The 14990-nt window shown below is 44.7% G+C and overlaps 1 protein-coding gene, 1 long non-coding RNA gene and 1 pseudogene across 2 annotated transcripts; 2 read left to right on the forward strand and 1 right to left on the reverse strand.

Moving 5' to 3' along the window:
* The first annotated feature begins 1733 nt into the window (after positions 1 to 1733).
* LOC120656349 lies at positions 1734 to 7197 on the forward strand (annotated as a pseudogene).
* Positions 7198 to 8988: 1791 nt separating this feature from the next.
* On the forward strand, positions 8989 to 10783 carry LOC120656353. The gene is made up of 2 exons (XR_005667878.1): positions 8989 to 10618; positions 10683 to 10783. It is a non-coding gene; the product is annotated as an uncharacterized LOC120656353 (long non-coding RNA).
* A 1006-nt stretch (positions 10784 to 11789) lies between these two features.
* On the reverse strand, positions 11790 to 14950 carry LOC120656351 (serine/threonine-protein kinase OXI1-like). The gene is made up of 2 exons (XM_039934419.1): positions 14820 to 14950; positions 11790 to 14181 (listed from the first exon to the last, which is right to left on the reverse strand). The coding sequence occupies exon 2, from the start codon at positions 13432 to 13434 to the stop codon at positions 12133 to 12135; it is 1302 nt and encodes a 433-aa protein (XP_039790353.1). The 5' UTR covers positions 13435 to 14181; positions 14820 to 14950; the 3' UTR covers positions 11790 to 12132.
* Between the last annotated feature and the right edge of the window lie 40 nt (positions 14951 to 14990).

Here is a 14990-nt window from a genome sequence, read left to right on the forward strand (position 1 = left end):
CAAGCACTCCGGGTGCAAGATAATACAGTGCCCTCGCACACCCCCTTTGTTGGACGTACGGCCCCGCGGCCGGAACCAGGATAAACCGTGTGTTGTTGTGTTGCCTCTTACATCATCATCTGGGACGAGGAAACACGCAGTATTTACTAGTTGGGATCCGGGCCCTCGGGTCGGGACATCGACATTGGCTGTAAGGATTCTTGTAGCCTACCTCTCAGCCTACTCGTATAGTGGTTTAATTTTTCATCATTAATACATGGCCCACATGTCTCTCTCACAAGGTTTTTTGGTTCTTGTATCGAAGTCGGCTGTAAGCTTACAACCCACTTCTCCTCTCTCTCCTCTCCTCTCTCCTCCACCTCATCATTCAGCCTGCTTACAGTCTACTATAATACTGGCTCTTATGGATGGTTGAGAGAGTTAGCTGAATCTAACATAGAAGAGAGAGAAATAAGGAAATAGAAGCAAACTAGCGACTCACCCTACTCTAGCGAAAAACGGGCGCATAGTCATGGATTCCTATATTCCTATTGGTTCATACTGCATAGAGATCATTAAAGTAGCGGGACCCACCACCACCAGCTCACCTTGCTAGGCTGACATGTCCTTTGTTACCGCCAGCAGTAGGCTGAGAGCATAAGGGCGTGTTTGGTTTGCCGCCTACGGCGCCGCACCGCGCCACACCTTCCGCGCCGCAGGTGTGGCGGCCGAATCGGCCGCCGCGCCTTAGGCGCGGTGCGGCGCCGTAGGCGGCAAAGCAAACAGACCCTAAACCTTGCTCTAAACGAGCTGCTCCAGCTTGGACCCAGAATTGAATCTCGGCTTTGACCTTGTCGAGCAGCTCCCAAGGAAGAGCTGACTTGTGGTCAAACAAGCGGGCATTTCGCTCTTTCCATAAGCACCAAATAATCAGCATGAAGAGCGTGTCGAGGCAGCGTCTTCTTTCCTGTCCTGTAACGAAGATAGCTCCAGCAATATAGCCTACAATTTCTGAGGACAAACAAGATGATCTTTGATCACTTTAGATCGTTTCAGTTCAGATCCGGCCAATCTCACTTGTGAGAAACTCTGGATGGTCTGGTCAGTGAATAATCTCACTCCAGAAGCCCGAACTCTGAACAATCACCGTCCCGGATGGATCGATCAGAAGTTCAGAACTCGCGAGCGGCAGTGGAGAACAATGGGGGTAGGGGTTTTCACGATAGCGAGGCCGCCAGCCAAGCCAAAACTTCCGTCGGCCGACAGCTTCGTTGGATGCTGTTGCTGCATCACTCGTGCGGGTGCGCTCTTTTTCTCTTTTTTGTAGCACACAGAGAGGACTCGTGGGCTCGGCTTAAGCGCTAAGGAAAGGAAAGGCCCAGTTTTGATCCGGGCCCGCGAGGCTTCATCTTCCGCGGCCCCACCACCCATCCGCTCACGCCATGTCCCTCTGACCCCTGGGGCCAGGACCCACACGCCAGAAGCGCTGCGCTGCGCTGCCTGCCTTTCGCTTTTCCTTCCGCTGAGCGCTTCCCCTCCCCCTCCCCCTCCGATCTCTCCACCACCGCCACCACCCGAGCCGGCGACCCGGCGGCGGCCACCGCGCGCGGGTCCTCGTCGACGGCCGCTCGCAGGCGCGCGGCGCGGTATCGTCTCCCTCCCTCCAGCTTCTCCGTGCGGGGACTCGGGGTTTCGTCGGCAGGCAAGCCCTAACACCCCCGCCATCCCCATCCCCCAGTTCTCTGCGGCATGCGCAGCCCGATCCCGCGTTGTTTTTCTGTGCAAGTGCGTAGGTTGAACCCGCCGCTTGCTACCATCCGTGCCGTGTGCTGGTACCGTCGCCGCGGGCGGGCTCCTCTCCAATCCCAAGCAGCCGTGGTGTGCAGCGTGTAAGCGCGCGAATCCTCAGAGCATGGGAATCCGTGCTGCCATGCTGGGGTAGTGGGGTCGGTCGTATTAGCTGAATTTAGCTGAATGTCCACTGGCCTAGCGCTGGGGATGCGTAGAAATGCCCAAACGGGATTGGTTTTGGCATTGTATTGTATGCTTGTCAATTGGCCTATGCCTTGAACAACAGATGTTCCCTTGGAGGTCATTGCCGAGTTATATGTCTTCAGACAAAAATTTGGGCTGTGTCGAGCTATGATAGTTTTGTGGAAAGCTCACTGGTGTGTGATGACTGCATTTGGTTTGGACTTACCTAGGTCCAGATTAGTTTGCATTTTGTCCTCCTGAACACATAACACGACCTTAAAAATTCAAAACCTACCATGGATCTTACAGCACATTTCAGAAGAGGGAGGTGTCAATCAGACTGCCACTCTAATTGGAGTTTGTTGTTGCAAATTATCTGAATGTTATTCTTATTCCTATATTACAAAACAGCTGGTTGTTTGGTGTATCCTGTTTCTTTTACTCCAAAGCTTTTGGCATACTTGAAAATTTTACTCTGAAAGAGTCCGGAAAACGAGCAGTAACATGGCACATTTAGAAAGCACTCAGACTGGGTTGTCAATGATGGCCTAGGCCATGGCAGGAGCTCACTGTAAACTTTATGTAAGATATGGCAGTAACAAGTAAAAACAAGCCGAGAAGCATGAATATTAACATAGATATTATTTTTAAGGGAAAATTCGATTCATGCCACCACAACTCCGTGAAATTGGGTGTCATGTTGAAAATCATGCCACTCAATGGCGTGATTTTCAACATGAGATCCAATTTCAAGAAATTGGAGTGGCATGGATCCAACTGACCCTATTTTTAAAGCATACATATATTTGAATTATATTTAAGAATAATTAACAAATTCATTGTTTTGGTTTTAAACTTTTAATTGGAGAGCATCGGATCATGTGTAATTATTGTAGCAAAAATCATGCACTATAGTTCTGTATCCTCAAGCTATTGGCTTGTGATGGTTATTCTGTGGGAAGATATAAAGCTTACTTTTATTGCAGATATTTTTTCCTTTTGAAACATTTAAGAGTTAGTGCAGATGTTAGTTCTGGTATGCTAGCTATCCCAATTTTGAATTAACAAAAGCTACTACTTTATATATACAAATATGAAGATGAAAGGTGCAGCTAGCAGTGCATTTTGCATGGGTTGTTTCTTCTTTGTATAGCCCCACTTTCTTCAATGAACAATTGAACATCTTCTGTCATTTCTTTCCATCGTAACTTGTGGAATTCTAGGTTGTAACCTATAGTAAGTGTATGTGTAGATCAGTGTTTTTATAGGTGGTGGTCAGGCGATGGACCAGTGCCTGATCACCTAATTGCCCATGAGATTGGCCAAGGTCGAGCTAGGCGGGATGGTGTTTCCTAGCGCTCTATATGTCCAGCTTGCACAACCATGCTTCGTTAAACATGTCTTCTATCATTCTTTATGTAATTCTCAATAAGGATCTAGCGATTGGCGTGGTGGTAGAGTATTTCCACTTGTGCCCTAGAGGTCCTTGGTTCAAATCAGCCTCTTGGAAAATAAATTAAGGGTAAGGGTGCCTAGAAATTTCCTTCTCCAGACCACTCATTATGCATTTATGTGGGGGCTTTTAGCACTGGAAATGCCCATTTTGTAATTTGCACTGCTCATTAGGAGAAACATAGCATCATAGCATTGCAGAAGTGCCACTTTAGAAAATCACTCATAAATTTTCTTCGTTAGTAAAACACCAGAGCTAACTGTCATATTGCTCTTGCGCAGATTGTGCTCGTTTTCTTCCCAGTTAGATATCTCGTATGTAGTGCATTGTGATAATTCAGATGAGATGTGCTCTGAGCCAACTAAAGATGACCCGACTGTGGTCCTTGGTACGAGTACATTCATGGATGTGGATCAAGATTCAAGAGGGCCATGGACCAGCATGCCAAAGCCCCCCTTGACATACAGCAGGATACAGGATAGTTAGAGATATATGATTAGAGATGGGGGGAATGTTAGCTAGAAATGAGATAAGGTTGTTAGCATCAGGATTGGATTACCTTTGTTTGCTAGTGGTATCCGCACAGTCATCTCAGTTGATAGTTCTCATCTAGTTGTCCTTCTCATATAGATCAATTTATCTTTGTCCTGGTGGTGAGCATGACACCAAACAAGAACACAGCACAGCAGGGGGGGGGGGGGAGGGGGGGGGGGCATTTTCCTTCATCTTTGTTGTGTTACTTGCTAAGAGGGCACATTCATGTGACAATATTCAAGTGCTTTGTGCTGATTTCCATTTCTATATACTGTCTGGATTTGGTTTCTAAGAAATCAATGCTTGGTACCTTCTGCAGGTTCAGTTAGTGGTCCGTTGAAGTGAAGCTGTGTTGCTATCATCAACTGCCAAGCTACGGCAATGGCTTACGAGATTAGTGAGATCAAAAGTAATGTTCAATTCCTAATAAAGACTGTTACTTACTGCAAGCAAATCAAAGCACTTTCATTGGCCCTTCCTGTTTACATATTCAGAAGAAATAACCAGAACTCTAGTCTCATTCATTCTACTGGAAGCCATGAAAAAACTGAGTGCTATACTGCTACTTTTATAAGGCGTGTACACATTCCAACATTCGAACTTTTAATCTGTCATCAACTCATGTCTAGCAATATTTTGATACTAGGATAAAGAAACGGTGCTGTTTGGATTCCTGTATGAGAGTACTTTGAAATGATCATAATATTGTTGCAATAGATATTATACTTTAAGAGAAATCAGCACTCTTGGAGATTGTGGGATGATGTGCCTTATATTTTGAAATGATGGGAGTGCCTTACAATTCTTATTGCATACTGTCAAATTTGTCAGACCTTTTCCTTTACATATATTGTGTTTATATTGAATTTGTTGAAAATCACAAACCTGACTGGATATATTTGAAAGCAATATGATAGGATAGTTGGGTTTGCTGTGTTGAGATCTGAGCATGTATGCTCAGTAAAATAAAGAGAACCAGTATGTCATATGTGCAATAAGACTTGCGTTCAGTTTCAAAATCACAATTGGAGTTCCTAGTAGGGGCAACAATATCAATCTCCCTTACAAAAAAGTTTCACTTGTTCACATTCCCTGATTTCATGCGTTTGCTTGTTTCCATCTAAAGATGATACTAACAATTTTTATTTTATTCCCCATGTTTCAATATGAAGAGATTGGCATTGGTCTGGTGGGATTTAGCATCCTATTCTCGTTCCTTGGTGTTATCCTTTTCTTCGATCGGGGCTTGTTGGCTCTGGGTAATGTATGATACTATAATTCACAGTCCTTGTTGTAATATTATGTGTCTGATGAAGTTGCCATGACTCAGTCCTCACATTCTCCTACATTGTTTCTACTTTCTACTAGATTTTCTTTTTAACTGGAGTGGGCTTATTACTTGGCTGGCAATCTATGTGGCAACTTTTCACGAAGAAGGCAAACCTTAAGGTATTTCTGGGTTTGCATAGATACAGGACTTCTCTGCAGTGTGCTTTTCCATTACTGTTTTGTGCCGACTTCTCATTTTTGTTCTGAAACATATTTATTCTATACTATGGAACTGATAAAGTTCCAGGTTAGTTACGTTGACCTTGAGAAATTTGCTGTTGTAGTGTTAACATGTAGAAGAACTATAAAGATAGATAAGTTGCAAGGATATTGCTATGACTTGGGAAAGTTGTATTGTAATGGAATTTTTGTTATATGATAGTTATCTTTGTCTATCGCATCTTAAACAAATTAGTTAGTGTATTAATGCAACAACCTCTCTTGGCATTCTCTTAAGCAAACATGTAACATCATAGCTTCTCAGTGATGGAAATTGCCTAGATGTGGTTTCGTTCCCTCCATGGCAATCACTAGCCTTGTGGTTTTCAAAATTGCATCCGAACAAAAAAAATATGTGGCTAAAGTGAGTCCTGCACAAGTCCATGACATGCAGGGTATTACTACTGCAGAATGCATGGTCTGCGGCAATAATTTCCATCTAGCAAATCCAAGCGTCTTAGTATCATGATTTCCCTCTTGATTAGTCTTAGCTAATATACTATTGCTCTTCTGGCTGACCTCAGTGATTTGTACCATGACAATCGATTGAAGAGATAATGTTATTACTGTTCTGCAGGGATCGGTACCTTTCTTCATTGGTCTGTTTCTTCTGTTTGTCCGTTGGCCTGTTGCTGGTATAATCATGGAACTATATGGATCTTTTGTGCTCTTCAGGTCTTGTCTAACTATCCTCATGTTCAATTTGTTTCTTGGTTTTATTGTTACTGACCTTTGCGTCCAATTCCTTTACTTTTGCAGTGGTTATGGCCCCCCCCCATCCAAGCCTTCCTATATCAAATACCTATCATTGGTTGGATTCTGCAATACCCATTCCAGGTAAGTTATATTTGTCTGAGGACTTAAGTAATTTTTTACGGCATTTTTGTATTTATTTCAATGGTCTTTCTGATAAGGTTACTTGTATCCGCAGCATTAATGTTTTTATGAGCTTAAGTTCCGTCCGTAGCCATTCTAGATTATAACTGATGCATGAGGCTCAATCTGATCTCTGCAGTTGTTCGCTCAGTTGAGGCGTAAGCGGGCTTGAAACCTTCTGCAACTGCCAAGATACTCTTTGACTCATCATGGGGACAAGTAGTATGCTGTTGTGATGTTGATAAAAGAATCACCTGGACCCTTCACTATTGCATTGAAATGATCTTTCAAATCTTGTGTGCATATGCATACTTTGCGGATTCTAATATTCAGTCGTTCTGAGTAGTTTATTGTTCATATTTAGACAAAGTAGAACTTCAAAAGGTGCTGGATGGTGGATGCTCGGTTAGTTGAAACAGGAGGACCTCATTGCCTTCCATCATCCCAACAACAAACTGTGGGGTCAGAGTGATCACACCTGATTTATTTCTGATTCTGGATGCAACTTGCCACATTACTTGCCAGCTGCAAGAAACATGTGAAGAAACACTACAGTCAGAAGTCCTGCAAGGAGCTTGATAGCTCACCTGATGCCTAATATGTAGGATCTGTTTTCTTTTCGTCCAATGAATGGCCTTCGCTGGGTGAAATGCCCGTGGTATTTGAATTTAGTTGTGAGATGTCGGTTTCTATATTTGAAGTCTACATATGGTGACGTGTATGGTTCTTTCGGCTGAAGATACACCTTCCTTCTGTTTTATTATTGTGATGCTGTTGATGACTGGAATAGTGCCGGTCATGTGATTCGCAGGAACTTGTGTGCTAGTGTGCTACCTGCATGTCTCATTCAGATTAGGTTGCTGATTGATAAGCCGTTTGCTTTCGCAATCATTCCGGCCATTGTAGCTTATTTCTGGCGTAACATGGCGTCGCGTCCAGGGCCATCACCTGATGGGCCTTATCTTTAACCACAGTGATGCTGCGATGGAGGTTTGGAATGTACCCATCGCGTTCTGCTAATCTGACAGTGATTTGTTGCTGACTGACGAACAATGGCCGTGGAGAAATTTCAAATTTTAGTTCCTCATGATTTCTGTGTAGAACATCTGTGAAAGCGAATCTTCTGACTCTTCTTTTCGTTAGGGAGATATTTCAGGTGCCTTGCCATCATACTCATCAAAGTTGCAAAAGTGCAGCGTTTTCAACCCATTTAGCTACCAGCGTTGGCATATAGGTGTCCTCTCGTTGCTTCCAAACTCCATCGGTTCGCGAAGGCATGTACTCTTTCCGTTCCAAATTATAAGTCATTTTAAGAATTTTGGAGAGTCAAAGTTTTTTAAGTTTGATCGAATTTATATAACAAAATAATAATATTTATGATACCAATTAAGTACCATTAGATTCTTTATTATCTATATTTTCATAGCGTATCTAATTGATGTAAAAAAAATTTATGTTTCTCTCTATAATTTTGGTCAAATTTTGAGATGGTTTGATTCTCCAAAATTTTTGTAATGATTTATAATTTGAAACGGAGGGAGTAGCTTACAGCAAAATTTTACAAGAACCTGGATCATTTTTTTGTGGCAACCAAGCTTGGCAGTTTAAGGACACGTACGTACGTACAGTACATGATTTGGTGCTCAATCAATTTGCCTGGGACCAACAAGCCAAACAAGAGAGCCAGATGGCGAATGGGTGGCACCTGTCCTTATCCAGCTGAGCTCACTGGCCTTGCTCTGCAATTGCCTGCTTAAGGATGGAAACGTTCGGATTCGCATGGAGTCGGATTCGAATAGCATTTTTATTGTATTTTAAATCGAATACGAATACGAATTCGGATATTTTCGGATATGAATACAAAACGGATGCCTCAGATTCGGATTCGAATTCGGATGTTGACTTGATATATGAGCAAACGTTTAGTTAATTTCTTTATTAGTAGTTTTAGATTATAAAATTGTTATACATGTACAAACTAAAGTATAATAATATAATAAAGATATCTAGTTAAAAATAATCTATTTATCGTTAATAAATAAATACATAAAAATAAAATTAGAACTAAAAATATATTGCAATAAACATATAAATAATTTTATTATATATAAATAAAAAATATAGAAGTAATTTGAGATAAAATAAGAATATTTAAAAGTAAATTTAATCTTTTATATTATATCTTTATTATAAATTAATAATATGGGTGGTAAGAAATAAATATAATTACTTAAATAGTTTTTGAATGAAAACGAATACGGATAGTGTCAGATATTGTCGAATACGAATTTGGAATCGGATAGGAAAAATCAATGAAAATCGGATTCGGATGTATCCACTTTACTACCACGTTAAATTTAAATACGAATATAGATATTCATATTAATATTTAAATAGATATGGATATCAGATAATTTGAACATCTGCTGTCCGTTTCCATCCTTATCATTATGCCTGCTTGCCGCTGTTGCCCCCATGGCCACGACGCCTCCGCCTGCTTGCCGCAACGCGTCAAAACCAATAATCATAGCCAGTGCCGATTGCCAAAGCAAATGGAGGGACCCCTGCGTCCGATAACTCCGCTCGTCTGCTTCCCAAGATTTCTTTCTTTTCCTTTTCAACTTTCCTCAGCAAAGGCTGCAAAGCCTCCATTCCAACCAAGAGGTGCATAGGCACAGCACAGAAAGATTCCTAGTCCTCTTCCCCACTTCGGTGCCCCACGCCGACGCAGCCCGCCACCACTGTTGGGCTGCGCAGCGGCACCACCCCTTTCTCCTCCCCCTCTCTCCCCCGTCACATCCTCCTCCACCCATTGCGGCATATAAATCCCAGATCCAGATCTCCCCCACCCCCAGCTTCCCTCTTGCGTAGCCAGCCAGTCTGACCATGTGATCTCCCTCGCAGGTGTTTCTTGTGCTGCTCCGCGGCTGCCGTCCCTGCTTTCGGTTTCAGTTTCTTGCATTGGTGCAAGGTTTATTTTTGTCAGACTGTGTTCATCTACAGGTGGTGCCTGGGCGCAGTGGTTTATCGATCCCTTCCTTGCCTTGTACATGCTGATCCGGGAGCGGTGGTTCAAGTGTTTCTTGTTGCAGCAGCTTTGCAGACAACGCGGGAATCGGTCGATAAACCTCTGCATCCAGCTCTCACCTCGGTCCCTGCTCATGGGTTCATGTCTAAATCTAATGCCTTAACCTCAAAGCTATGCTTGGTATTACTGTGGTGATATATTTGACTACTTGTTGCATGGTCTGACTTGCAGATCGACCGTGATGCATGTTTTCTTCACAAAGCTTCAGTTGTCTACATGTATTGTGATGCTTGCATGACGCATATGTTTGATATAGTACCTAGTCGAGGCACACACAAATATAGCTTGTTTACCTTTCTTTTCTTTAGAAGAAAAGGGAAAAGCAAAAAAAAAGGAAATAAGTAGTAAAGCATGTTCTTTTATGCACCGGAGTCTAGCGGCACTTTACATTTCCTTAAGCTAATAACATCTTAATGACGTGTGGTTCTGATTACATGATACTTATATAGCATTTGGGTTACTCCACAATACCAAGGTAATGAAATGTTTGGTCGGTTAGAGTTAGCTAGTGGGGATAAGTTCCTTGCTCTATAAAGCTTAGTATTACTTGGAGCTAGGAACCATTTAGGGAAGGTGGATTGCTGGATGCCCAGGGGATCTTACTTGCTGCCGTCATGCCTGGAATATGTTCAAATTATTGGGGGCGGATCTCATTCAGGACACCTCAATAGTTCTATTCTTATTCAGAGGTAGCATATTGAATAGTTATATTCTTTTCTGTTGCAATGCTAAAATCAGATGAAAAGCTTATTGGAGGCACGGAATTTGTTTTAAGATAAATTCTTGGGATTATATGACAGGCTCTGAAGTATGATATATAACTGCCTTTTAATGCCAAAATTGGAAGTAATTGTTATTATTCTTACTTGGCCAGCTCTTGTTGTTTTTATGCACTGTAGACTGTAATACAAGAATTGTTCAGTGCCACAATCTTGTCTTTGCAATGCCCTGCTGTTGTATGATCAATGCTAATTGTCATAAGCCCATAACCAATACGGGGGTTAAGACACAAGCAGTTGCCAGAAAATTGAAGCCAAGATCTTTTGTTTTCTCTTAGATTCTTTTTTCTTTTAAACCTAGGTTACTTTCTGCAGACTGAAGTTGTGTCATGCATATTCTAACCAAAGAGATTTTGACGCGATCTAGACAGAAGAAGGGGAAAAAAGGTTCAGATGATCGGCACATGACTTTACATTGCAAACAGTCGTTTACCTCTTTCTTTTGTTGCAGATATTATCTATTTGATGCACATGCACACACACAACACACAACACCGATGTATTACAGATTGCAGCTAGAAATAAAGTGATTTCGACGGCGTGTTTTAGTAAGTTGAGTACAATTTTGTCTGAACGACCAGCCCACAATACGTTTCACGGCTTCCACACTGTGAAAAGCTTTGTGATCTGGCTACTACTGAGCGAAAGCTGGCAGTGGTAGCCCTTTGGGTCCTGCAATCTGAGTTTGGTCGTGCAGCTTACCCGTCAGTGTTCGTTCAAGCACGGAGCAGGAGCACCGATGGATGCTACGCGGCTGTACTGTACGCTGCTTTCATCCGTGCTGGCCAATGGGCCGTGGTGAGGAGGCCCGCCGATCAGCCGAAACCCGAAGCAGCTGCTGGGCTTGCCCCGTTTGGTTCCCGTTATAGGATTCTAGAATGTATTTTAGTGCATGTATGACGGGCTAAATAAAATCTATTTGTAAAATTTTTTAGTGATGAGTGTAACTTTTCGCGATGAATCTAATGATGGTAATTAATTAATAATTAGCTACAGTAATGCCACAGTAACTATCCTCCAATCGTGCCGGTCAAAAACCTCATTAGATTCTTCAGGGTTTTTAATACGGAGTTCTGAAGTTAGTTTTGTAAATTGGTTTTGTTTGATACTGTAATTAGCGGTCAAAGTGTTACTATTCCTAGAATTCTAGGCAAACAAGGCCAAGGGCTCGCCCGCGGTTCGTTTAGGTCTTGTTAGTTACATAGGATTTATTCCGATCACAACAAGACTCATGTCGATCAGATTTGTTCCGGGTTCAAAACTACTTGTATGAAAACATAATAAATACAACACGAGACCGGGTTAAAAACTATTTGTATGAAAATAAATTCATAATAAATACAACACAAGATCGGGATTGATCCCACCTCTCGACCCATGGATTGACTCTCATTCTTTTGTTGTACCTATCATGAGTCTATTTGTTGCAAATAGTTCCCGATCTGAAATAAATTCTAATATCTTATTGTACATATCATAAGTTTTTTTTGTTGTACCTCTTGTTCCCGGTCTGGATAAATACACGTATAACCGAACAAGGCCTTAGGAATTTCGAAGAGAAAAGAACGGCGTGATTCTATTCCAGCTTTTCAAAGGGATGCCCTGTAGTTTACCGCACCTTAGCAATATAATCCTACAGTCTCAATATTCTCCACCTTTTTTTTATGAGGAACTATCGATAAGTACGCAAGTTTGAGCATACAAGATCTCCAAAACGGAGATAGACCACTACGCTGACTTATTACTATGCAAATGAAGCTAGGATAAAAAAAAAGAAAAAGAAAAGGAAACTATATGCATACTCCTAGTTAAGTAAGCATTTTCGTTTTGGAAACGCGTGGCATGTACTCCTAGTTGAGTACTAGTGCAGGAATACGAACTACGAAGCAGTAGTCAATGACTCAGAAAAATATGGAGAAATCAAAATCTCTCCCACCGTCACTGCCAACATCCGTCGGCGGCGTCTCACCGTTGCCGCTCGCTGCGCCGAACACCTCATCGACGACCTTCTCCACGTCCAACGCCTCGGCATCGGCAAGGGCCTCCGCGCCAGCGTCGCCGTCGGGAGCTGGGATGAACGGCGGGCGCGCCACGTCGAGGACGTGGTCCCAGTCCACGCCGCGGAAGAAGGCGTGCCGCTTCACGCCGTGCGCGCCCAGCCGTTTCCGGGGGTCCTTCTCGAGCAGGCGCGCGATGAGGTCGCGCAGCGGCGTCGGCTCGCCGGGCAGCTCCGGCGGCGCGGTGAGGACGCGGCGGAACGTCTCACGCCGGCTCCGGCCCCGGAACGGCGTGCGCCCGTACAGCATCTCGTAGAGCACCACGCCGAGGCCCCACCAGTCCACCGCGTGGTCGTGCCCGCTGCCCACCACGATCTCCGGCGCCACGTAGTCCTCCGTGCCCACGAACGAGTTCGACTTGGCCGGCGTCCGCGCACCCGACGAGAAGCAGGACGACGAGGACGCGGACTGCGGGGACTGGGAAGACGACGTCTCCGGCGAGGCTGCGTGGCGGGAGGAGAAGCACGCAAACACCATCGCCGCCGCCTTCTTGTTCTTGCGCCTGCGGTGGCGTGAGGAAGGCCGCGATGGCGAGCTGACGCGTTGCGCCGTGGCGTCCGGCGGCGGCAGGGGCGCAGGAGGTGGAAGCGCGGTGGAGAGGTCGAAGTCGACGAGCATGATGTGGCCAGAGTCCTGGATGAGGACGTTCTCCGGCTTGAGGTCGCGGTACGCGACGCCGAGGCTGTGGAGGTGCTCCAGGACGAGCACCAGCTCCGCGGCGTAGAACCGGATGACGGACTCCGGGAACGTCGTCTCGGCGCGCCACCGGCGCCGGAGCGACTTGAGGTCGCCGCCGGGGCAGCGGTCGATGACGAAGCCGACGACGTTGTCGGTGACCACGACGCCGCGGAGGGAGGGAAGCAGCGGGTGCCGGAGCGCGAGCAGCACGTCGCGCTCGAACCAGATCCTCTGGTGCCCGTCACCGCCGCACGTGCCTCCTGGCCGCGCGGCAGCGCGGGACATGGCCTTGAGCGCCATGGCCATGGGGTCGGCGCCCGCACTAGCGGAGCTGTCCCCGGCTGCCGCCGCGGCGGCGACAGGCACGACGTGGAAGACCACGCCCCTGGCGCCCTGGCCGAGCACGGACAGCGCCCTGAGGTTCGCCAGGCTCAGCTGCGGCGGCTGCGAGGGCGCCATGCTCACCATAGGGTCGACGTGGCAAGAAAGCAGAGCTGACAACAAAGCTCCTTCTGGTGTTGTTGAGCTGAAGGGTTTGGCGGTTTTGAGGTTTAACAGGGTGATAACTCCTCTCGGTTTAGTCTGCTTATAGTTCGCGTGATATCTTCCGTTCCAAAATCTTCCGCAAAAAACTACCTTTTCTCCCGAAAATTCGTGAACTCAATCACGTGTTACGTGACATCGAAGCCACTGTCGTACGCGTATTCGCACCATCCAGCTGAGAACCACGGCAGGTCACAGGGCGGAAAATCTGGAGCACATCTGGAGAGAAATCACATGGAACCCGAGCTTGACGATGGAGATAGAGGCTCTGGAAGCAAATCCATGAGCAGATGACTAGATGAGCATGAGCGTGCATACCAACCGATAACCCGGCGGTGCCATCTGCAGCTGCCACCACACCCACCACACCAGGTGGTACGGGAATAAGCCTTAAGCCCCACGTCTCGTTCAAGAGTTAATACAGCCATGTCAGTAATGAGCTGACAGCTGAGCTCACGTCCTTCATGTGAATATGTGATGGTAGCTACTGGTGCCAACTCAGGAGTCAGCTTCAACCGCCACAAAGATCACCGCTGGCACTTTACACGGAGAGAACGGAAATTTTGATCTTCAGACATGGTGGTCCTGGTGAACTCAACCATCCTCCATCAACAAGTCGTTTTCAGCTGGATCACCTGATCGGTCAATCAGGGAGGCATATAGCTTCATGACCTGCTTGCAAGAATCAGATTGAAGCTAGTTTAGATTGATGTTGTACTCATAGCTGGTGCACAACATGGTAGCTGAATTCAGCTTGGACATGGTCCAATTGGACATGTATCCATTCAGATAGCTTTAATATGTTAAGAGACCCATGAACAAAATCAGTGAATACATAGACACTGTGCATGATAAATGGTGAAAAACTGAATAAGTTACAAATAAAAACACTAATTCGGCACAGCTTCACCCATTCATATAGCAGAGAAATGGTAGTTTTCGAGACATAACTAGCAAAATAATGACTCATAACAAGTAGGTTTCATGAGATTAACAAGGTTTCTCATGATGCATAATGCCGAGAATTTTTTTCCAGAAATCCAGTAAGAAAGCATCTTCAATTCAGTATCATATTGTTGTATTCTAAGTTATCCACTGAACAAAACAAAACTGAGGTCATAAACCATGATATTTGCTTTTGCAGTAGAACTATAAAAGTGTGGTGAGTGGTGACCATTCCAGGATTGATTAAAATTATAAAATTGTGCAGTTCTGCTTCAAAACTGGGGTGGCATTCCTGGTAAAAAGTATCTGCACTAGTGGTATTGTAGAAAGTTAAGGAAAAGAGCTTATGTGGATAAAAGAAGAACCTGGTTCCAGCACTGACTGATTGATTCTGTACAGTTGCCCAATCCTTTGATAAGCCACTGATGCTTATTCTCCACCTTTTCGAGTTGAAGAGTCCACCATCTGATGGGTATTATGATAATTCACTTTCAGTCTGAAAATACATGCTTGGGTTAGTTTGGAAATGCACTAAC

This window comes from Panicum virgatum, chromosome 1N (assembly GCF_016808335.1).
Source record: "Panicum virgatum strain AP13 chromosome 1N, P.virgatum_v5, whole genome shotgun sequence".
Classification (NCBI taxonomy): Eukaryota; Viridiplantae; Streptophyta; class Magnoliopsida; order Poales; family Poaceae; genus Panicum; species Panicum virgatum.